A 25173-nucleotide genomic window follows, 5' to 3' on the forward strand; every position below is an offset into this window, starting at 1 on the left:
TAAAATTACTAATATTCTTTTTCAGTCTTGGGAGTAGACAGTTAATGTAAAGGAGGGGGAGCACAGAGTAATGGTTGGGAGCACAGTGAAGCCAGACTGGGGCGTTCAAGGCTGGGTTTTGACCCTGCCTCACTGGGTGATGAGCCCCTTAACCTCCCTAAGTCTTAGTTCCCCCATTTGTAAAATGGGAGTAATAACAGTACCTTGTGAGGTTGTAGTGAGAGTTCAGTAAGCACCAAAAGAGCTTAGGCTAATGCCTGGCACTTAGTAAGAGAGTCTGCCATTATTGTGTGCTCAGCTGAACAGTACTTTTTTTGTTTGCTTGGTTTTTGGAGGATGTGTTTTGTTTGTTTTAAATTTCCCCCCATAGGAAATAAGTAAAGTTGAAGAATTATGTGGTAGGTATTGGTTATGGCTCTTTTGTAAGACTTAATTGCAGTAGACTACTTCTGATAATAATGGCTGCTAATATTTGCACATTTAGAATATACAGAGCACTGTTCTAAGTGTTTTTACCTGTATTAACTCAATTAATCTTTATAATTTAATGAGGTAAGTTCCATTCTTAAGGAAAGGGAGCCAGGCAGATTAAGTAACCTGCCCAAGAGTCCCTGACTAATAAGTGATGGATACTTGGCCAGCCATCCTGTGATAGGTGGAGTTAGCATTGAGTCAGGCATTAATGAACTCTAAATGAAAGCACGTATGTCACAGTTCAGATGATAGAGAACTTGTGGTTAGTAACATTCTAGGGTCACTGTTGTGTATTAGTTAACATAGTGTCATTAGTTACTTGAGTGTGTGCATCCCGTGCTCTTACATTTACAGGTGTTAGGTTTTTTCACATTAGCTAGTCTGGTAGGTAGCTTTTCATCACCACACTCTGTCAGGTGGGAATTATTACCATCTTCATTTTCCACTGAGGAAACAGACTCTGAGAAGTTGATGTAGTCAAGCCCTTCAGCTAGAAAGTGATGGAGCAAAGATATAAATCTTAGGCTGACTCCAAAATATGGGCTCTTTCTGTTCCATTACGCTGTCTTACTATAATTAGCTAAATTTCCCTAATTCAGGATTTGAGAAAACTTGGATGAGAACTCACCCAAGGCTGTCCTTTGTAGTAGCTGTGAAGAAGTTGAGCTTCAAGTTTGAGGGAATATATCAAGTACTTCAGAGAAGCAGGCCTTGGACCCCACCTCCCCTCCAAACATTGCATAAGCCGTGTTTTTTATGCAGGTTTGTTGGTTGGTTGGTTTGTTCATTCATTCACTCAACATACACTTGTTAAACACCTGTATGTCAGGCAATGTTATATGCTCTGTGGATACAACAGTGAATCAAATGAACTCCCTGCCTTCATGGAATTGACATACTAGTGGGGAGCTGCAGTAAACAAATATATAATGTAATGTCAGTGCTATGAAGAAAAATAAAACAGAGTGTATTAACTGTATTTTCTTATCTAATGTAGTCTCGATGCTTTGGCATCTGGGACCTTGCTGGCCCCTTCAGGGTGAGCTAATTACTAGAGATAACAAACTACTCCCCTGTGAGTGTGCCTTTCAGATGCAAACCAGCCATTCAGAGCCCATACTCCAAACCACTTTATCTGGCTCTTACACTCGAGGAGGCAGTATTCCTCTGCCCTAATCATCCCAGGACCAGGTACCAAGCAAGTAGAGACAGCAGCTCTACCCCAGAGCCTACTGAAATTATTCAAATGAGCCAGTTCTAAACCTGCTTGCCCTGCCATGTCTTTCCCATGGAAACCATGATAAAGGTTCTTGCCTGTGCTTTCCCTATGTTCCTTCTGCTTCCTGACCAATCCTGATACTTCCCTGTGTGGCTCTGCATGGGGTAAAAGGTCCCTCTCTTCTTGGGGACAGTGAATAACAAACAATGTATTTTCAGTGGCAGTTGTCTCCTGGTCTGTTGATCTCACCATACCTGAATAATATAAAACCTACATATTAAATAAAACACACGGTGAAGAGATAGTATTGCAAGGAACATGTAGCTTTGAAATCAAAAGATAGGGACATCCTCTTAGTAATTCATTTAAGAAATACCTCTATTCTCCTGAACCAAGATTTGTGACGTCTCTGATAAATCTAAAAAGACTGTGGATCAACCCATGTGGTGTGCAGTAAAATTTTACTAGGCCTTGAAGGTTCTAGAGAGTTTTCACTGAGTAAAAAGGAGAGGAAAGACCCTTGCAGAGCTCATTGCAGTGCTTGACATGTGGGTTTTCAGTAAGTATTGGTGTGAGGATTACACACACAGCCTGAGGAGCAGCAGCTGCAGGTTGCAAAGGCCCTGATTCTGTCTTCTTGGTGGTAGAAACTTAGTTGTTACTATACTGTGATACGACCAACTTAAATAGTACTATCTTTTTCTTAAACTGGGACTGGTCACTTAAAACTAGAAGTTTGTAACATGTAGTGAAATAATTGATTTTAAAATAAATATACTTATGATAGCTGGTTAGTTAGCCAGTGTTGAGCATGTATGGGGTATAGGCACACTGCTTCCCACAGCATCTTGTTCCAGTGTTCAGCAGCTTTGTTATTAGGTAGTTTTCCCCCCTTACTTTGAACTAGCATCTGTCTCCTAGAAACTACAGCACAGTTCTCTGTTTTGCCATATGGAGCCTCTAGAGGTTAAATCTTCTACTTCAAACATAGCCAGGCCTTAGAAGTTGCTATTTTGGGTCTTCTTGATTTTCTCTTTTCCAGAGTAAATATTCTCAGCCTCTTTGGCTACCCACTGGAGTTGCTCTCCTAGGCCTATTTATCCCATTAAATTCATTTTTTTTTTTTCTTACCTGAATTTGTTTGATTCCTGCTAAAATTCACTTAATTGATTTTCTGCCATAATTCCAGTCTATTGGGGCATTTTTGGATAATGAGTCTTTTGTATTAGCTGTCACTTCTAGTTTGCTGCTAAATTGGATATGGATGTCTTCATCCAGTTAAAATGTTCAGCATGTCAGGGACAAGACCCTTTGATGGAGAACTCATCCTTCCAAGTTGATGCTGCTGAGCCAATAGTAAAGCATTTTTTGAGTATGATTCAATCACCATTCTTAACTTAGACTTTTAGTAAGAAATGGAAATCCCTGTTATTAAAATTTTAATCAAGTTTACTGAAGAAAAAAATGAGCATAAAATGCAGGTATATACAAAATGCACAGTAGGTTCCCAGATGTTTATTGAAGCATTATTGACTATAGATTCCTTTCATGAGGATCTTTGTGGAGAAATCCTACTTATATCCACCTCAGTCTGTTTTCTCTTTAAAGCTGGTGTTTGTTTTGGAGCCTTGTTAGTGCTTAGAACTCTGTAGCAAGTAGTGGCCTTTTTTGGCACCCCAGGGAGTCTTAATTGTAGGACTAATCAGGGAACTGTATAATTTGAAGGCAGAACCAGTTCATGCTTTTCATGTGGTCTGTAGTGTAATTACTTTTACTGTTGTCACCACTTGGTTATTTAGGGTACCGTTGCTTTGGCCTCCTTAAACCAGTAGTTTCCACCCCTTGCTGTGCATTAGAACCATTTATGGAGTTTTAAAAGAAAAAACACGTTTTCTTCACAGCACTTTCTTTCCTAGAGCTCCTTGCTTGGTGACAGGGGTGAACCCAGTGCACAGCCCAGGTGAGAACGGCTCATAGACTTCCTTCAGTTCCCCACAAAGTTCTTCATTTCCCTCCTCTTTCAAAGGTAATCTGCCTTAAGGATGAACCCTTTCCCACATGGTAAGTGTTAAGCACTGCTTCCACGGCCACTGCTGACTGCTTTCTCCCTCTCTGGAACTCCTTTCCTGGGAATACCTCAGCACCCAGTTCCTGGACTCCTTTCCCCATCGTGAATAAGCACAAGTCATTTTGGAAATCTTTTTTTCTTGAACAACTCTGTTCATATTTTTCTTTGTTTTCCTTTCTTACTACCTACCTCTTTCCTTTTCTTAGGTTGACTTTTAGCAGACCAACAATTCAGGCCATTAACAAAAGTGGTTACTAAGTCCTGTCTGTTGTTTACAATCCAGTGTCTGCATTCAGATCAAGGCAGTAGATCTGACAAATTAATACAGAGGGTGGCAAAGGAAATCTAAGACAGACACTTCTTGATTATACATATTTAAAATTTTGAGAATAAAGTGTATGTATATTTCTTTAATTTTAGATTTCAAAAGAGGTAGCAGACATAGAAGAAAATATAGCTTCATAGTGTTGCTGCTGCTTTGTAGGGAACTTTTTAGTTCATTGCCAATCTTATTTTTATTTTGGAAGAAATAATACAGCTTGATATTTAGAATAGATTGTGAATCGAGAATATTACAATGCATTTTTAATTGTACCAATGATTCATTATGTTATTTTAGAAAAGTCACCAAAGAACCAAATATTTTGAGTTAAACTTAGAGCATAACATGAACTTATTTGCAGAAAATAAAAAATTGGGCACTAATTAGTCCTTTGGGAGAGAATCATAATATCGACATCAGCCAGAATCACAGTCACATATCTAGTGCTCATTGTGTGCCAGCTGATATTCTATGTAGTCTACATGTCATGCCTCCTTTAAGTATAGGGGTAACACGGCCAGGGAGGTCAAGTCACCTATACTCAGTCAGGGAGTGTGAATAGTAGAGCTGGGTTGGGACCAGGTTGTGTGGCTCCAGAGGTAAAATTCTAATAACTACGCATACTTTACCTACATCATTGCATGTGATTTTTCACTTTAGTCCTGTGAATTGACTCTTTTTTAATCTGTATTTTATAGATGAGTAGATTGAAGCTCTCTAAAATTTTGTAGCTTGTTCAGTCATCCACTGAGTAAGTGACTGAACTAGCATTGGAACCTAAACCTGTGATTTCAAATAGCTTTCTTTACACGTTTGCTTGGAAGGAACCAGTCATAGCATCTTCCACATGGGAAGGCGAGCAAAGGAACCTACTGAAATTCACCTTGCATGTGGTAGATGCACAACTTTCTTTTCTAAATACTAAATTTATGTTAACACTAAATTAATTTTTCCTGATACTGCCCTGGTCATAGGAATTTTGAACACCAGAATCATGAGTTTTGGGGGTTGGGAGAATTTCTTAGTTGTCTTTGAAATATTTGATCATAAAAAACCACATTGCTACAACTCAAATTAAAGAAAACAAAAAACAGCAAAAAAAAAAAACCCTTGTTCATTGTATCACCTAAATCTAAGCAATTTTTTAAAAATCAGATGTTAATTTTAATGAAATACTGACTACATGCAAAAGAATGCTCCACATATAAATTATAAATACGTGTGTGAAATAAACACCCATACACCATCTGGTTCAAGAAATAGATCATCAACAATACCTTTAAATCAGTCCCATAATGTGCCCCTCCCCAACCTGATTCCCCTTGGTCATTTCCTACTTACCAGGTAACCATTAACAAGGATTTTGTCTTATTTTCTTGCTTATCTTTATAATTTTACTACATATGGATCCCTCATCAATATAGTGTAGTTTTAAGTGTTATGTAAACAGAACTATACTATAATGTATTCTATTCGTTTTTGCTTTCTTTTGCCCAAATTGTGTTCCATGTTGATATATTTTACTGTAATTCACTTCCACTACTATGTCTATTTTCAAGTTATGTAGTATCCCATTATATTCATATACCACAACATATTTACCCATTCTCTGGTTCCCGGGCATTTGGATTGCTTGCAGCTATTTATATTATAAGCGTGACTGCTGTGAATTGCCTGTATGTGTCCTGGTGCACTTGTGTGAGAGTTTGCTAAGGATACATACTCAGCAGTGGAATTCTTGGTTCACAGGGTCTCAATCATAAGAGGAGGCCAAATTGTTTCCAAAGCAGTTGTGTTAATTTATATTCCCACCAGTAGCATATAAGAAAGAGAACAAGTAATCATCCTTATCAAAATTTTCTCTGATTTTTTAATGCTTGCCACCAATCTGGTGGATATAAAAATGGTATCTCATGGTTTTAATTTAACATTAACCTGATTACTGAAGTAGTGCATCTTTTCATATTTGTATTGGCTTTTGTTTCTTCTCTGAAGTGCCTTCTCAAATCTTTTGTTCAGTTTCTACTGGATTTTTTTTCCTGAATCATTTTAGGAGATAATTATATATTCTAAATACCATTGTATGTGGCAGATAACCTCGTCCACTTGATGGTATATCTTTTCATTCTCTTGAAGTTGTCTTGATGTACAGCAGAGGTTCCTAATTTTAATGCAGCTGAATTCATCAATCTTTTTTTTTTTTTTTTTTTTAATACAGTTTGTACTTTTAATGTCTTCTTTAAGAAATTCTTCCTTATCTGGGGTCATAAAGATATTTATTCTCTGTTGTCTTCAAATTTTTGTAATATTTAAACCATCTGGAAGCCATGTGTGTTGTGAGGTATGGATCCGGTTTTGTGTCTCCTCATGTGTGTGATTGCTTATTGCCTCACCTCTTCCTTCCTCGCTGAGCTGCAGTGCAGTCTCTGCACCTGCGTGCTCTCCCTCACATAGGCATTCATGTGCACGCTTTTCTTCTTCAAAGACAGTTATTCTGTTTCACTTAACAATTACCGTTTTAAAGGCAAATATATACATATTTTTACCATATTTAAAATTTTTCTTTTCAATGATAGAACACCAAATGATAAGTAGAATCCCAAAATACATAACAGGTAAAAATCTGAGCTGGATTAATAGAAACACAGGAGTGACAAAGGGGACATTATAACTTACCTCTCTCAGACCATGTGTGACACAGAAAGTAGGAACAGAAAGATATAGGTTTTAATGTACAGCCCCGCTGTTAGCCCATATTACAGCTTCATGCATTTTTTTTCTAAAAAGTCCTTTCTCAGGATACATTACAGCTGTGTGTCAGGAAATTATTGTAATACCGATTTCAGTCTATGATAACCACAAGGTAAATCATTTCCTCAGAGTTGGGCAATACATAACTTGCATAACTGTAAGCAGTGGTCTTGTTAATGTGTTTAATAAGCCTAACAGAAAAAACTGAGAAAGTGGAAGAAAGGAGGCTTGGTACCCACCTCAGATTGCCAAACCTGGAATTTCATAATTGAGTTTTTTCAGATCTACAAAAAATAGATAATTCTACTTCTGTCCAGCTGCTCCAGAACCAAAGAAAGAATGAAAACTTCCAAATTCTTTTTACAAATTCAGTAACATTGCTATCAAAATATATTGGAAACAGGGAAGAAAACTATAGTTCAATCTTTATTATATCTGTTCTAAAATTGGGCATTAAATATATCAATATATAGGACTTCCAGTTAAATACTGATACATTTATCTTTCTCCCCCCAAGATTCACTAAGTGATAGCAAAGGAATTAAAAAGGGAGTGTCAAATAACAGGAGAGAAGACTAGCAGACAGAGAATTAAACCTAGCTTTGCCAGATGGGAAACCGAAGGGTTAAAAGGCTGACTTAGCAAACCTGAGCACTGAAACCACATCCCTAGGGAAGGAGGTAAGGGTGGGAGTGGGTGGGCTGGCAGCAGAAAGCATCATGCTGAGTCACACCACAGGATCCAGAAAGCTGAGGCACAAGATCTGCTGCATCGTTTTATGGGTGGAGGTACTGGTAGAACTGAAAACAAGAGGATTGGCTAGAAATCGGTAAAAAGGCCCATAAGGCCCCCAGATCACCTCTCAGCTTGCCCTGTCGGGCACTGGTCCCTCCTCTGCCCTAGTAGAAATTGGGCAGTTCATTTTCTGAGGAGGTTGAATCAGAGCATCAAGGCTTAGGAATCCCTACCTGAAAACAGGAGCCCACTGAATGATGAGACACTCCCCCGCCGCCCTTCCTTTGCTCACCCTTCAGAACTTTGATAGTCCCTCTTATATTGTATGGAAGGAAAATTGGAGGATTCATCTCTGGGAAAAATGACTTAAGTGAAAGTATCTATAGATACAAGACATTCAGGTGTCTTCCAGGGAAATTACCTAACCTCTGCCCAGTCATCCTGTGGTCCAGCCCTCACATACAAACATTCGCTTCAGCATTTTGGTGTGCCTCACTTTTAAATATGGAAGTACAGCCAAGAATCTCCAGATATTTGAGGATAGCCGAGAAGATACTAAAACAAGGAAAAAAGAAAGAAAAAGCAAAACCGGAAAAGGAGAAAAGACTACTTCAAAAAAAACCACAAAAACTGTAATTGGTGTTTTCAAAAATTTTAAAAAGGGAAGACAGAATATCACAAAAACTCTATATTCATAAAAGAAGAACATGATGCATTGAAAAAAAGACCACTAGGGGTGAGGGCAAATTATGGTATCAGAAAGAAAGTCAATAAAAGCATTGGAAACTAAAGGCAAGGAAATCCCTCAGAAAGTAGTATAAACATTCAGAGATAGAAATTATGAAAGTTAGAATATTAAAACTGGAGTCTCTATCTAGGAGGTCCAGTTTATGATACAGAGGAGTTGTAAAAAGAACTGAGGACAGGAAAGGAAGTTATCGAGGACTAACTGAAGGTGATTTCCCACAACTGTAGGATCTGAATTTCCAGATTAAGAAACTCAAGGAGCGCTCAATGAATGAATGGCAAAAGACCCACAATGTATCCAGAATGAATGTTTATGTGCCGCAGTGTGTTACAGTTTAAATACATCAGGGTTAAAGAGAAGGAAGAGGAAACAATAGCTCACAAGAAAAGAATTGTAACGTAACAGCCTCATACTGTCCCACAACACTGTAAGTGAGAAGAGAGGGCCTTAAGGCCTTAAGAATTCTGAGAGGAAATGTTTCTAATGTAGAATTCTTTACGCAGCCAAGCTATCAGTCAAATGTGAAGCTAGAATCAAAATATTCTGGGGCATGCAACGTCTTAAAATTAACCATTTTATATACTCTGCCTCAGAAACTAGTGGTGGGATATGTTTCACTATGAAAGAGAAAAGCATGGGGTTCAGAACAGCAGATCCAATAGAACAGGGGGGCGGCCTCCAGAATATGAATATCTGCAAGGAAAAAAAAAAGATTACTTGAGTATTTGAAAGTATTTGAGAGATTACACTCCCGTCACAAAGTTTAAGGATGAATTAGTAAAGTGATAGATACGTAGAAAACATAAGCAAACAGAATAATGGAGGCAACTATTTAGCTCCAAGGAAACCAAAAATTAAAAAAAACAAAAAACATTTCTAGTGTGCTATAAATAATATTTAAATAGTGTAAACACTGAATAATTTAGCCATGCGTTATGCTAAGTGAGAGGGGGAAAGAGGGAAGGGATATGAGTTGGGAGACAGGATGTCAGAGAGCTAAATCTTCACTGCTCATACTAAGAAGTCAGTAGATGATTTGAGAAACGGGGACTGTAAAAATCAATGAATAAGAGCACAAACGTGCTTTGTAGAAGGTGGCAAATACCAAAAGAAATTACTAAAGGGGTTGAGAGTGGTGTTCTTAAGAACAGGGATTTAGGGTGGGGAGCTATATATTACATTACACTATTTCAGTTTTAAAGATACATATATTTACTCCTTTTGTAAGTAAAAATTAAAAACAGCATTTGTTTAGCCAAAACTGTGATGAAGGCAGGAGAGGGGAAACATGTTTGGAAAGATTTAGGAAAGCCAAATCCAAAGTAGGAAGCCACAAGGTGATGTCTCAAATGGAAAGTCAAGGAAGCAGTATATTCTGGGGTATTAAAAATATGTAGGTAAACAACAAATGAAAGTGCTGAAGAAGTTAAAAGCATTGTTCTTGGAAAGTTAGCAAAGAAAGCAAAAGGGGTCAATCTGGATAAGTAACCAACATTGCCTGCTGTGACAAAGGTCTTATATCCTTACAAAAGACCTTGTCAGTCAGTAAGCAAAGGAAGTATATAACCTGCTAGAAAATAATCAAAGGACACACTTAGGCAATTAATAGGACAGATGGTCACTATTTGAATAAAAATATTCAATGTTCTGAAAGATCGTTTTTCACCAATCAGATCTACAAAGGTAAAATATTGATAATAGTGTTGGCAAGAGTGTGGAGAAACAGGAAGTCTTATGTCATTGACAATGATATAAATTAATATATTTTTAAAGAATAATATGGCACTAACCAAGTTTTAAATGCAAAAATGCCCTTTGACCCCTCATTTATATGCTACGAATTTACCCTGCCAATACATTTGCATAAGTATACAAAGATGTATTTACAAGGATGTTTACTGTAATGTTTATAATAACATAAAGTATAGCAATAACCTACGTGATCTCAGTAAAGGTTAAATAAATTGCAATATGTCCACACATATCATATCACCCCACGTCTGTAGATAACTTCTTGGGTAGTGTTAAACATATGGTCTTTAACAATGCTATTCCCTATCATTTGTTACCTTTCTTATTCAATTCTTTATTTCAGTGTCAGGATGGTTCCAACCAAGAGAGTGCTTAGAATCTCTTACCTGCCTTTTTTTGTTGTTGTTGTTAATTTATAAAGAACAGAGGTTTATTTGGCTTACGATTCTGGGACAGCTGCATCTGGCGTGGGCCTTAGGCTGCTGCTTCTCATGATGGAAGATGGCAGGCAGCCAGCGGGTACAAGCAGATCACATGGCGAGAGGGAGCAAAAGAGCTTTACCTGCCTTCTTAAATTTCACCTTACTGTGCTGCCTCTTGTGTTTGCTTGACTTGAAAGAATTCTCTGAAAGACTTGTGTTTCTCTCACTGGCAGCTTTGACCCCTCCAACCCATGTGAAGAGAAGAAACAGTAAACTCTCTTCTTGTCAGCAGTGTGATCGAAATACAGTAATTTTCAACAACCTTTTCTTTTTCAGGAATTCCCTTTTTAGCCAAAACACTTTTTTTGTTCATTCTCAACCTTTTTTCTTAAAATTCATATTAGTTTGGGGAGGGGGAATAGGTAAAACAGTCATGTGATTGAAGGTTCATGGTATTCATCCAGCCTTGTCATCCAGCCACCATGTTCCCTGCCCCTGTGGCAGCCAGTGGCATCAGTTTCTGTGGGCCTTTCCAGAGGTATTCTATCTATTGAGAAGCAAATTTATATATTTTTCCTTTATTACACAATGCATTTTCTTGAAAATTCCTTCTACATGAACAATTGTGTGAGCATTTGCCTCTCTCAGTTTTGTCTGAGAGGGCCTTCGATGTGTTCTTTCGTTCAGCAGATGTGCTGTGGTAAGTGTGGTAAGTGAAACAAAGGGACGGGGTTTTCTGTACAGTGATAAGGAAAAGAAGACATGTCATTCTTCCCTCTTTTCCTTCGTGAAGCCCTCCAGAGCTGTGCCTGCTCAACACTGCTCGGCACCTAAGAGGCTCTTTGTAGATAGAGATCTCCAGCCCATGTGGTAGTCTATGGTAGGCCTTAGTCTTAGGCTCAGGGGTGTGGATTTCATTCTGTCTCTCTGCCTGCCTTTTCTGAGTCTCCTTTGTGGACCCCAACTCTTTTCTATCTGAAATGTTTGTACCTTGGTGGTTCTGTCTTTCTTCTACACAGACAGTATCATTTCCTCCGAGGATGTCATGCTGATAATCCTGAAGAATAGATTTCTAGTCTAGATTCTTTCTTGAGCTTCAAACCTAAATACTAAATACTGTGTCCTCACTTAACTGCCCCTCAAATTCGCCTTGTCCAAAATCAGACTCTGCCTTCCTTGACATTCGTGGCTTCAGCCCTTCGTGTCTCCCCTTCTGGAGTGGCATCTGTAGCCACACAGTTGCTTAAGCCAGAAACATGGGTGTCACCTTTGACTCTGCCTCCCCCTCCCCTATCTCCTTAATATTTCTTGACTCTGTCTCCTTCCTTTCATCCAAGGCTGCTAATAATTATTCATTAATCTTAGATTTACAATACAGCTATTTCCTTTCAAAGAAGAAGCTAGTCATCATTATATTCCCTGTCATTATTTCTAACACCTAAGTTGTCACTCGGCTTACCATGAAAACCACAGGCTCTCAGTGTCCTGCCCTGTTTTTCTGTCCAGTATCTGTGTATCTGGAGAAGGGAGCTGAAACACTTTCATCATGATGATTTAGATTAGCTGTATGTCTATAAACACCCATCCCTCATGCTCTTTTATGTACTCATTTTATTTCCATATTGCTTTGTGTCTGGCTACGACAAGGGCTACTGCGAGGCTAAGGCCGATGTCGTACTACTGCTAAGCTATGGCTAAGGCCTGGAATCCTCACAGCGCCAGTTGTCTAGCTCTTAATCCAGTTCGTGACGCCACTTGTAAAGCTAGGCGACCACGCTAGTTGTTGTGGCTCTTCTCCCTGTCGGTAATCCTACACCGACTGGGCCAGTGGTTGAGCTAGGGCTGGGTCTGGAGCCCCCAGACCCCTCAAGCCCATTCACAGACTGGGTCACAAACCCTTCACACGCCAGGCTGGGTCACCAGACCCCTCCACGCAGGTCTGTAAGCAAGGCAACCAACCACACAGTCCTTGGGAGCTGCAGGTCTGGAAAAACATGGCTGCGCAGGGCGGGCGCCCAAGGCAATAAAAACCAGCCAAAGTGGCACCACCTTGCAGGCACCCATACTCCACCCACACACACAATGTTTACTGAACTGCCCTGAACCGGCTCCCAGGCGAGGGGAGCCTGACCAGATTGTTCCATTTTCCCAACACTTGGTAAAATTGTCTTTTTCAGAAGATAATACCTGTACCTCCCAAGTCCTGGCTATTGGGACATGTTTCTTTTTTTTTCTTTTTCTTTTTCTTTTTTTTTTTTGGCAGCTGGCCAGTACAGGGGTATGAACTCTTGACCTTGGCATTACAACACCATGATCTACCCAACTGAGCCAACCAGCCAGCCCAGGGCATGTTTTTTTTTACCCCTCTGGTACTGTAGGTCTAGTGTCCTTGATATTCCCATCACCAGGGTCCTGAATCTGTGCCTTCAGAGGTATGTCTTGTCTTCCTGTGTACCAGTACCCTAGAGGATAGAAAGATGTGAAAAGGTGTCAAGGTGCAGATTGGTCAGTGAAGAGAGAATTCTTTATACATTTCCACGCTATTTAATTTTTTTTTTCAACTAGCATCTGTTTAAGATTGAAAAGGGAATGTGGATAAGTAAGTTGAATTAAGATAGTAGAAAAAATTCTTCTAATTTTAATGTCCTTTTATAATAACAAAACTTTAAAAAATATGTTGTACAGTCCTTATAGTAGGGACTTTACTTAAAGTTCATGTTTTTTTCCCCTTCAATAAATTATTACCTTCCAAATTTAACTATCTTTTTCTTTTCTTTTCTTTTCTTTTTAATGGCTGGCTGACATGGCTTAACTACCTTCAGTCATCAGGTTCATAGATTATAAAATCTCTGACATTTTTATTTCACTTGTATGCTAAATTGTCAAACTTTTTAAAAAGTTCCGTGCCAGTTCCCACCGGATGCTCTGGACTTTTCTATATCAACAGCTTACAATGTGTCTGTTATTTTAGTTGTAAATTGTTAAGGTGGCAGCATGGAATCCTGATATGGGCATGCACTCTGGAGTCAGACAACTCAGAGTTAGGAGGCCTACTTAGATAAGTTTTCAGAGATTCTGCCTGAGGCTTGAAGGATGAAAAGGCAAAGAGACTTGAACTTAATATGTTGTAGTAACTGAAAAGAGTCAGAATAACTGAAGCTGATACTGGAGGGGTAAGCAGAGGTGAGATGGTAAAGGGCTGCCATGGCTGTGGTTAGGGTTCCATTCTAAGTGCAGGGTCCTAAGCTGTGTTGGTATGGTATCCAACCTGGGGGCTTCTAATTTAGCAGTTTTGGAAGTAATTGTGAGATTCAAATTATAGCTACCAGTTCAACTATAGTGGATTGGAAAACAGGATTTCTGTGTTAGCTTGACAGAGGGAGGCTAAAAATGAATTCAAACTGAATGGTTGTTAGGGATATGCATGGCTGTCTTCCCATCTCAGAACACAAAATGTGGGAATGACCATAGTGGCATCAGGAGGTATTTATATTAGAGATGAAAATGCTCCTGCCTTTTAAAATCAGCCAGTATTTTAGATAGGAAAAGGTATTTATCTCATTCCATGCTTGAGTTCTGAGTTCAGATCATATGTCAAATCCTGTCCATGTTCATTTCCCCTTAGCTGCTGGTTCAGTTCCAGATTATACACAGTGGACAAAGGCAGGTGCAGTGAGAGTCCTGTGATTCCTCATCCTTTCATTTCCACACAGCCAGCTTCTACTACTCTTCCAAGGATCTTCCCAGCCCTTGCCTCCCATATGTTGTAGTATCTTGGGTGTTGGGAGACAGGGTTCTGGCCAGATTCCCCACAGAAAGATAGCAGGACCTTGGAAGACCTTTTCCTTTCTTTTCCTGGTTTTCTCTTGTTCACAAGAGGGTTGAAGATGGCCTCTAAAATTCTGTGGTTTTTTTCTGGGTCATATTAACTCAGGCCATAATGATATGATCTGCCTTGGAATTCACAGCATGTATTTATTCAACAATTTAATATTCCTCTTATACTGTGGGATGGCTGAGCAGCTCTGCTGGTCTTGGCTGGGTGGTTTTTCTCAGGGTCTCATTTGGATTCACTTGTGTGGCTGCATTCAGCTGGCAGGCTGGACTCAGGACAGTAGGTCTCTTTCTGTATAGTACCTTTCATCTTCAAAGAACCTAGAGTAGTTTCTTCACATTGTTCCTAAAGAGCAAGACCTGATACCCAAGCATTTTATCCGATCTCTGCTTGCTTTGAATTTACCAATGTCCCATTGGCCAAAGCAAGTCACACAGTAAGTCTGATGTCAGTATGAAAGGGGCATTCCACGGAAGCGGGAACATGTGAGGCATAACTCATCAGGGTCATTAATATAATGGTCTACCACAACCTCTATGCTAAATTAACCTATCTTCTCCAATGAGCATTTCCCGAGCTGGTTTTGTTCGAAATCCTCTCATAGAATTATTTGGAATTATCAATCTAATGTGCTCATGATATAGTTCATTTGGGACCATACAAGTTTTGATTCACAAAATTGGAACCCTTGGGTAGATGCTGAATCTGACTAAGTTTAATCAAAAACTATTCTTGCCTAAGTTTGATCTTATGTTTTCAAGATAGCAAAATAAAATTAATAGTGTGGTACTGTTCCCTCATTGGGACCTCTGCTGCTTTTCATAAGTGGAAGCATTTGGGAATAATATTTAGTAATAGGTTATAAAACTACTTCAGAGTTATTCTAGATTTTTATATTAACCTCAGATATGGAATAATGAACATTAGCAATGAATCAGTTATGTAAGAGAAATTGTAAATTTGTACTGCAACAATGGAGTATAATGCTTAATAACTTGTGTTGGGGGGATTGTGTGTTTTGTTTTGTTTTGTTTTTAGCTCTTCAGAGAAGTAAGAATAATGAAGATTTTAAATCATCCGAACATAGGTACTTTCTGCTTTCTTAAATACTTTTGGGTCTAAATGCATTCTTGAAAGTATGTCATAAAGCTAAACATGTAATCCAGAAGTGGTAGAAGGAGACTCCTTCTCTCCCTGCAGCCCAGGTACACTTTTAATAAAATTTACATACAAGTTGTTGACCGTTTGTATTAGCTTTTAGAAATTACTGAGACAGGTTGAACGCTTAGGTATTAAACATTTGAATTTAAAGTTTTAATGCAGTAGAAACAACTATAGTCAGATTAATTATTATTTTCTAATTTTTTAATATAGTTGTCCCTCTGTATCTGTGGGCGATTGGTGCCAGCACCCTTCACAGGTGCCAAAATCCACAGATGCTCAAGTCCCTTAAATAAAATGGTGTAGTATTTGCATATAATCTACACATATCTTCCCTTATACTTTAAATCATCTCTAGCTTGTTTATAATACCCAATACAATGTAAATGCTATGTAAATAGTTGTACTGTATTGTTTAGCAAGTAATGACAAGAAGAAAGTCTGTGTATGTTCAGTACAGATGCAGTCACCTGTTTTTTTCCCCCTGAATATTTTCAGTCTGAGGTTGGTTGAATCCACAGATGCAGAACCCATGGATATGGAGGGCCATCTATATGTTAAAAAATATAATTGTATTTCATTCGTAGACAGAAGGGAATTATAGGAAGTCAGAATTAATATTTTCAAAAGTATAATACTTTCTGCTGTGACTGTGTTCCTAAGAAAATACTCGTACACTGAATCATATTTAAAAGATGGGATACTTGCTATCTAATGGAATTTTTATAGTAATTGTTTTACAAAGCAAGGATTTGTTTCCAGTGTCTTCCGTGTACACACGTCCGTGCTACATGCTGTAAGATAGGTTTAAAGATGAGGAAGGAATCACATTGTACAATTTACGAAAGAAAAAAAGATGAGGAAGGTACTTGGGCCTAGCCTCATAGTAATCGTAGGAATAAGATGAAAATATCCAAATTACTTAATACTGACCCTGCTGTATATACATCCCCATGAAAACTTTTGATCCCACATATATCATAATAGGGTTCTTTTTAAATAATGTAACTGCTTTTTTTAATACAATGATATCTCCTACAATCTAAAAAATATTATTTCAAGAGTGAAATCACTCGGAAGACAGCTAAGTGTATCAGTTTACTATCAACATCAGTTTTAGAAAATGAGAGAAGTTGTGTTTAGGGTTAAGGATAACCTATCAAGATTTTAAAAGATGGGGGGAAAAACCCAACAAAATATAGATAAATAAATTTTAAAAGGATAGCCTATCAAGAATTCTTTAGGCACTAGAATAGAAGAATGATGTGGAAGCACAGGAGGTCTAAAAGCTTTCACACAGAGCTGCTTATTTTGATTGTACACTTTAACAAAAGGCTTATACCTTATTTCATCAAACCTAAGCCACCATCATTTAAAAGGCACTGTTTTATGTACTACTAAGAAAGAAAAATGCTACCAAGCTATCATCCTGATATCAGGGATGTAAATCAAAATGTGAAAAAAATGGACATTTTAAAAAGAAAAATCATAAGAAATGTAATAGTGGGAAGAAAACCTTCTTTCATCGCTTTTCATTTCAACCCTTTGGGGTTAGCCAGCCTACTCTGGATTTCAAATTCCAACTTTTCACCAAAAAAAAAATCACTGCTGCCTAAAGCTAGCTAACTTAAACATATTTATTTTGTCTTTTAATTACTTAAATTGTACCTGGATTTGAGTGCTGTACTTACTAAATGACATATCTTTGATAATAGATTAAAATTTTTGAAAATTCTATTGCATTAAAATAGTTTTCCCAAAAGAGCCAATATTTGCATTAGAATATTAGAAGAGTTTAGGCCGGCCCGTGGCTCACTCGGTAGAGTGCGGTGCTGATAACACCAAGGCCACGGGTTTGGATCCTATATAGGGATGGCCGGTTTGCTCACTGGCTGAGCGTGGTGCTGACAACACCAAGCCAAAGGTTGAGATCCCCTTACCAGTCATCTTTAAAAAAAAAAAAAAGAATATTAGAAGAGTTTTATTTGTATGTTGATTGTTTACCAGCACATATGCCTTAACTTTCTTAAATGGTTTTTCTTGACAATTTCAACATATCAGAGTCTAAGGAAATGGTATGGTAGTTTTACTTATTGGTTTATCATACACTTACTGACTACTCTGTTAGGTGCTTTGGCCTAATACTCTATTAAAGCATCAGAAAATTGCCTGCATCTCCCCACATCACCTCCCATTTTTGGATAAATTTAATTTTAAGTAAGTATTAACAAAATAAAATAGATATTCTAAAGGAAAAATGGTGCCTTGATAGCTTCAGAGATTTACTTCAGCTTATTTAAATACTTATATATTTCTAATTGATGTTTAATGAAATAGCAGTAATAGAAATATTATAGTAATAACAGACTGCTATAGTAATATCACACTGACCCACTTAAAATCATTCCTTAAAAAAAGTTCTTTTCAATTAATTGCAGTACAATCCCTTCTACTTCTTTCCATCTCTGGCTTCAGAATAATAACAAAGGAACCCTTGTCCTTTGAGAATTGTGATGTTTCCCAAGCAACAAAGGTCTCAGGTGAAATTATATCCTTAAAGCCACAATGACAAGTGAATGGACTTGCACTTTTAGGAGTAGAGTGGATCTGAATGGTTCCTGCAGGTTGAGAAAAATGAGACCATGCTTCATGAGGTGCAGAGGATGAGCTGCTGGGTGGCAGCTAGCCAGTGCAGACATGGTGAAGGACAGTGACAGCAGTAGGGGGAGTGAGCATAGATGCACGCTACTAGACTGCATGCTGAAGTTACATGGAGCGAGCATCCAGAAATCATCGTTATTTTTATGGAATTCCATGCTTTCGTAAAATCTTTTCTATTGTGTAACATGTGATAAAGTTCCCCAAAAACATTTTATAGAAGGCCAGCTATTAAGATCTTTAACAGGGAAAAAGTTGCTTTTCATAGTTACAGTTTGTATGTTCACAGTTTGTGCATAGAGACATTTGTTTCTTTTTCTCTGTATCCTCTCTCCTCCCCCAGTGAAGTTATTTGAAGTCATTGAAACTGAAAAAACACTCTACCTAATCATGGAATATGCAAGTGGAGGTAAGAACATTTATATACATTGGGATTTTTTTCTTTCTTCCCTTTTAAAAGAATACACAACTAGACTCCCCGTGTGGATAATTGTTAAAGTTTCATTTAACATCCAGAGTCATAATACACTAAAGTCAGAAAACCTGACTCCTAATTTACCATTCTAACCATTTTAAGTACACAGTTTGGTGGCATTGAGTGCTTTCACATTGTTGTATAGCCCTCACTACCATCCATCTCCAGAATTTTTTCATCTTCCCAAACTAAATTAACTGCCTGTTTCCCCCTTCCCCAGCTCCTGGCAACCATTATTCTACCTTCTGTCTTTATGAATTTGACAACTCTAGGTACCTCATATAATGGGATAATACAGTATTTTTCCTTTTGTGACTGTTTTGCAGAGCATCAGAATGTCTTCAGGGCTCATTCATGTTGTAACATGTGTCAGAATTTCCTTCCTTTTTAGGACTGAATAAAATTCCACCGTGTGTGTATGTGGATGTGTGCATGTGGATGCGTGTGTGCGTGATAAACACCTATTCATTTTGTTTATACCAAGTATTTAGATTTTTAAATGTATTAATGTATTAGTCTGTTTGAAATAAATGTGTACTGCATGTTAGATGCTTTTCTTTATCAGAATTTAATATGTTGTTGGTTTCCATCTTTCCCAAGGCCAGAAATGATGGTTACAGTACATAGAACTAGATTTTCCTTACAATAAAGATTAAGGACTAGTAATTATTTCCCTCTACAAGGTTATAAAAATGTAGACATTTTCTGAAAAGCAGGTATATAGATGCTGTGTTTTTGTACAGATTCTCATTTAAGGTTGAGGTTTGGCTGGACTTGTAGTTTTTGGACTTCATGTAAATTTCATTGTCGAGGGGCAGAAGCTTTCCTGTTCATCTTTTCATGTTCCTGCCTCTAGCTCAGTGCCTGGCACATGCAGATACTCAATAAATAAGAATTAGACTGCATTTTTGAAATTATAAACTACTCAGGACACATTCTCTTGAACTCTGCAGTATAGTAGTTTTATTTTATTGTTAGCACTTTAATCCAGGTTGTAAGACCTGGAGATTGAAAGTTGAATCATACAGCCTCATTTGTAGTAAGTTAACCATGTGTCCCCTCTAAACCTGTTGTGGGAAAGAATGAGTTGACACCACTTTTTCACACTCCAAATTCATTAATAGTTGTGTATTTTGTATTTTAAATGTGTAGTTTGGGAATTTAGTTGGGATTTTCAAATGTGAGGAGTAGTAGGAAAAGCTGAAGATTAATTGCAGGACCAAAAATCTGGATGGAATTTTAACACTTTCTACTCATCTTATGGACAAACAACAAAGAGTAATGTTCATAACCTTCTTGTTTGTGTAGGATTTATGGTATACAAGATGCATTCTCTTACCTGATCTCCTTTGACCTTCACAATGACTCCCATGATGTGGCCAAGCAGTGAGTGATGGGTTTTTACCCTTGAGGAAGTGGAGGCTGAGAAATCTCACTGTGGTCAGACTGCCAGGCCTGGGACCCCAGCATTCTCACAGCATTATAGCCTCTCTGATTGTCTGTCTATCATGGCTTTCTGTTCTCATTTATTTTAGGTACCCAGGTCATAGAGATTACTCTTATATTGGGGCAAGACAAAAACATCTGAGAAGCATCTAGGTTTAGTAAAAAGAGGATGGGCTTTGGAAGGGACAGACGGGGTGAATTCAGCCAGCACCCCTCATTGGCTGTTTGACCTGACAAGTAACATGTTGCGCTGAGCTTCACAGTGGCCATGCTAATGCAGCCCTTGACTGAGGGCTCAGTGCATTGTGCAGCTTTATAACAGCACTTAATCGATGGTGGTGGTGATTTGTTATTGTGAGCTGTTTGTTTTAATCAGCTGAACAAAACACTGTCAATCTCTAGGACATCTGTTTTATTGTTGATCAGTTTGCCATTGTGAAAATTTTCATTGAATTGACTACCCATTCCCCCCCAAGTCCTGGTACCTTTTGATTTGGTAGAATCATAATATTTTAGTTTTGGAAAGAATCTTAGAAATTATCCAGGGCAACTGTCTAGTTTTTACAGATGAAATTAAAGCTCATAAAGGTTGTTCTTTGCCAAGGATTCCACAGCTAGTTAGTTACAGGACCTGAACTAGAACTAAGGATTTTCTGAGCTGCCCCATCCGGTGTCTTTCCAGTCAACCACGTGTTCCCTTGACCCAGGCAGGAGAGCCGCTGCTTTTTTGTCCCCTCTAATAAGAGCCTTTAGAGGTTTTCAGTTCAGTTGCTTAATCTAAGTGTTAATACGTTTTTAATAAGGAAAAAAGAGAGATCTAAGTTGAATTCCTGGTTTATAACTTAGTAATTATTAGTGTGATTTTATGGTTCTAGAAATCTCTTAAGAGGTTTATATTGCATTTGAATTTATAAAAATATTTTTTAAATTATATGGACAGACTTGGACTTTATCTGTTTTACTCTACAACAGCTAGTGGGCTTTTTTTTTTTTTTTTTTTTTAAGTCAAAACTGTTTTCTGTATGATGTGCACACATCTTTAGTTGTTTTCACTTATAAACCACTTGTTTTGACATTGTGTACTTTCCTTTCCTACAAATAGAAAGGTCATTTGCTTAGAAAACGCTAACATTGTACTGAGCTGACATTTAATTTCATCGTTCATAATAGTTAAATGAATTGTGTAGTGTAAATTAATAGCATAAACAATGCCTTTTAAAAGATCATTGTGCAGTCAAGTGATAACATGAAAATATGCCTGTCTTTTATTTAAGATTTATTTATTCACAGTTAGGGTAAAGGGTTTAAAAGGCAGAGATACTGGGGCTGGCCGGTTAGCTCAGTTGGTTAGAGCACAGCCTTATAACACCAAGGTCACAGGTTTGGATCCCTGAACTGGCCAGCTGCCAAAATAAATAAGTAAAAGAGATATTAATGTGTAATTCAGAATGACTTTTTAAATATAAATATTTTAGTCGAATATAGTCACTAAGCTGATTGAGGTATTTGTATGAAGTAAATGTGTTTCTTTCCCCAAAACATTTTATAATCCTATTTTCTAAATTAGTATCATTTGCTGTTGATTTCAGAGGTGGTGTTTCTTTATTTTAAATTGATAAGCAGTTGGCAGTACTAATAATACATTCCCTGAAGTGTTACCTCTCTTCCCCAAGGAATTAATATCATATGGACTGCCACCTAGATGTCCATCAGGGAGTTGTGTTGGCTTCACTTTCACTGTGTCCTGACCCCGACTGCTCACCACCGCTGTGCTTCCCACTCGCATGCTTCCCAGTCACTCTCATGATTGGCTTGATTATTGCACTAGTCTCCCAGTTGGTCTCCCTGTCCCTTACCCTCATCCTGACCTCCTTCCCCTGTAGCAGCCAGTGATCCTTTTAGGAGGTCAAGTCATTTCATCTTCTCCTCTACTCATTGTCTCACTTGAAGCCCGAATCCTTGCCAAAGCTGACAGGACTCTTGAGACCTCATTGGCTGCCACCCTCCTCTCTACTCACACTGCTCCAGCTCCATAGCCTCCTCGCTGTCTTCTGTTACCTGCTGTAAAATTCTACTCCCAGATTACTACATTGTCCACTCCCTCAGTAGTCAGCAAAACGCAAGCAAATGCATGTACACACACACGCACACAAACTCACACTCTGCCTGTTTCTTTCCCCTACCTTTTCTCCATGGCACTTCTTATCCTCTGACATACTGTATATTCTGTCTCCCCTACTATAGTGTAAACTGCACAAGGAAAGGGACTTTACTGTGTTCACTGCTACATTTCCCCAGAGCCTAGCACAGTGCATGGCAGTTAGTAGGCACTCAATAAATATTTGCTGAATGAATGAATACACTCAGGAAATGCTTTGTTGTAATGATCCTAGTGAGGACATCCTCTTTTAACATAAATAACTTAATCCCTTTTAACTTCCAATTTTCACTGCTCAGTTTTTATTAAAGCATATTGAAAACACATACCCTTCAAAATAAAAGTTGTTTAATTTAAGCATAGAAGAATTTAATTTTAAGGATTTTGTCCAGCTTATTGGTGAACTTAAATGCCCATAGTTAAACTTAAGGCTAGCTTAGTTCAATTTCCACATATTTCTGGCTCACTTCACACCAATTTTTAAAAATAAAAATTAGAGCATTACTAAAAGTGAAATATCACCAATTTATGCAAAAACTAATGCTCAGAAGTAGGACTTCTGCTTACTTTTATTTCTCTCAATTGTAGGTGAAGTATTTGACTATTTGGTTGCACATGGAAGAATGAAGGAAAAAGAAGCAAGAGCTAAATTTAGACAGGTATGAATTAATGTCTCTAGTTTGTTAATTGAATAAAGTTATCTCACTTAAACCCTGAAGCAAACACATGTTTGCCTCTATAAATGCTCATAAGGCCCATTGGATGGAGCAGGGGTTGACCATTCAGTTCAAAATAATTTATTACGTGCCTTTCATGCCTAAGGCACCGTGCTAGAGGCAGCCATAAGGTCTATTCCTAGCTTTGTAGTTGGAATGTTAGTCTCTTAACCATCCCTTTTGACAGTTAAGCCTTAAAAATGTAGAGCCTTTCAAAAACATCTCTGATTACATTAATTAAAACCATTTCAGAGTTTTTAACAAGAAGAGTATCACAGTCCCAAAGTTGATTATTCATTTTCTCTGTGTAAGCCAAGACCTGATAGCTTAATCTGTTAATTGGTGGCTTTCCTTCTTGCTTTGTCTTTTCCCCACTCTTTAAAGAGACACTTATTTTAATAAACAGTTTTTAAGCATAAAGGTGATTTAACTCTCCTGTCTTTATTAATAATTATTACTATTTATTGATTGACCATTACCTGCCAGACACTGGAATAAGTGCTTTACCTACATTAATGTAAATCTTGCAGCAGCCTTGAGAGTTAAGGAATATTATGCCCATTTGCTAAAAATAAGACAGCTTGTGAGGCATGGGCAGGTTAAATAACTTGCCCAAAAATTCATGCCTGTCAAGTAGCAGACCTGCTGTAGCTTCACACCCAGGCCCTCTCACTTTAAAACTCAAATTCTTAATCATTATGTTGTGCTATTATTTACACTACGAATCAGCAAACTCTTTTTGTAAAGGGCCAGATAGTGAATATTTTAGGCTTCGTGGGACATACAGTCTCTGTCACAACATTTAACTCTGCTGTTGTAACATACAAGCAGCAGTAGAAAATACTAAAATGTGGCCATATTCCAATAAAACTTTATTTACAAGAACAAGGATGGGCCAGATTTAGCTCATAGGTTATAATTTGCCAACCCCTGATTTAGATAAAGGAAAGTATCAGGTGCTTTATTCCTTTTAAATTAACTTGGGGCCAGTTAGCTCCGTTGGTTAGAGCATGGCGCTGATAACACCAAGGTCTGGGGTAAGATCTCTGTACAGGCCAGCAAAAAAAAAAAAAAAAAAATTAACTCTGTACTCACACAGTTACAAGTTCTACAGTGAAATGGCAGTCCAGCCTCCTTTCTTTCAGAACCTTTAAATTTTTGTTTTATTCACATATAAGGTTGTCAGGATAGACAGGAGGCATTTAAAATTTCCCATGTTTGGAAAGGCAGTTTTAGCTGACTTTTTTTTTTGACTGGTAAGGGGATTGCAACCCTCGGCATAGTGTCGTCTGCACCACACTCAGCCAGTGAGCGCACTGGCCATCCCTATATAGGATCCAAATCCGCAGCCTCAGCGCTACCAGCGCCGCACTCTCCCAAGTGAGACACGGGGCAGGCCCCAGTTTTAGCTGATTTTTAAGTTTTCTCTTAACAGTTCCTCCTTTGATTTGCTTAATCTGGTGTTCATAGTTAAGGATTCATAAATTTCTTAACTTTTGCTGTTGCTTTAATTTAAAACTTAAGAAATACTAATGATACTTTGAATTAAAATCTATTAAATATAAAAGTTGAAACTAATTGTGACTGTCATTTAACTTCTCTGATCTTCTGTTTTTTAGCTGTAAAAAGAGGAAATTATGTTTAATGAATTCTGTAGTTCTTTCCAGTTCTAATTTCATTTGATTCTGTGGTCTGTGAAAGGAAACTCAGCATTTTATTAGAAAACAAGTCTGTTTGGGGCCGACCCCATGGCGCACTTGGGAGAGTGCGGCGCTGGGAGCCTAGCAGCGCTCCCGCCGGGGGTTCGGATCCTCCGGCCGGTGCGCTCACTGGCTGAGTGCGGTGCGGCCGGTCACAAAAAAAAAAAAAGAAAGAAAGAAAGAAAGAAAACAAGTCCGTTTGGCCCTTTCCATAACTGTACTCTTAGTTTTTACAAATTGGCCACCTAAAAGCCTTGAGTTTTTGCCTCATGGAATTTAAATTCCTTCCCACTCACATAATCTCATTTCCAGATGTTTTTGTGGATATGGTTTATTGACCATGAGGGAAGGGCTAGTGCCAGTCAGCAAGAGCAGGCGATTTCTGGATACTCTCTGAGGAGGCAGCTTAGTGCTCAAGCCCACAGCTCCTCTCCTTCTCCAGGTGGGGTCTAGCCTGTCAGAGAAAGTTGGACATTTACTAAACTGAATCCCCAGGAAACTAAATTTCCTGCGGAAATTCTGAATCCTTTATT

At 38.2% G+C, this 25173-nt stretch overlaps 1 protein-coding gene across 9 annotated transcripts in view; it reads left to right on the forward strand.

Moving 5' to 3' along the window:
• The window catches only part of MARK3 (microtubule affinity regulating kinase 3), a 100451-nt gene that overhangs the window by 38905 nt on the left and 36373 nt on the right, over positions 1–25173 (forward strand). For 6 of the 9 annotated variants that reach the window (XM_063088864.1, XM_063088865.1, XM_063088867.1 and 3 more), the window contains exons 4-6: positions 15365–15413; positions 18489–18554; positions 22813–22883. The exons of 1 other annotated variant lie outside the window; for it this stretch is intronic. In XM_063088864.1, the coding sequence (XP_062944934.1) occupies positions 15365–15413; positions 18489–18554; positions 22813–22883 (186 nt within the window). Of the gene's footprint in view, positions 1–3594; positions 3654–15364; positions 15414–15448; positions 15532–18488; positions 18555–22812; positions 22884–25173 lie in introns of those variants that run through there. 2 more of the 9 variants (XM_063088871.1, XM_063088872.1) reach the window with 2 other exon arrangements.

This window comes from Cynocephalus volans, chromosome 3, assembly GCF_027409185.1.
Source record: "Cynocephalus volans isolate mCynVol1 chromosome 3, mCynVol1.pri, whole genome shotgun sequence".
Classification (NCBI taxonomy): Eukaryota; Metazoa; Chordata; class Mammalia; order Dermoptera; family Cynocephalidae; genus Cynocephalus; species Cynocephalus volans.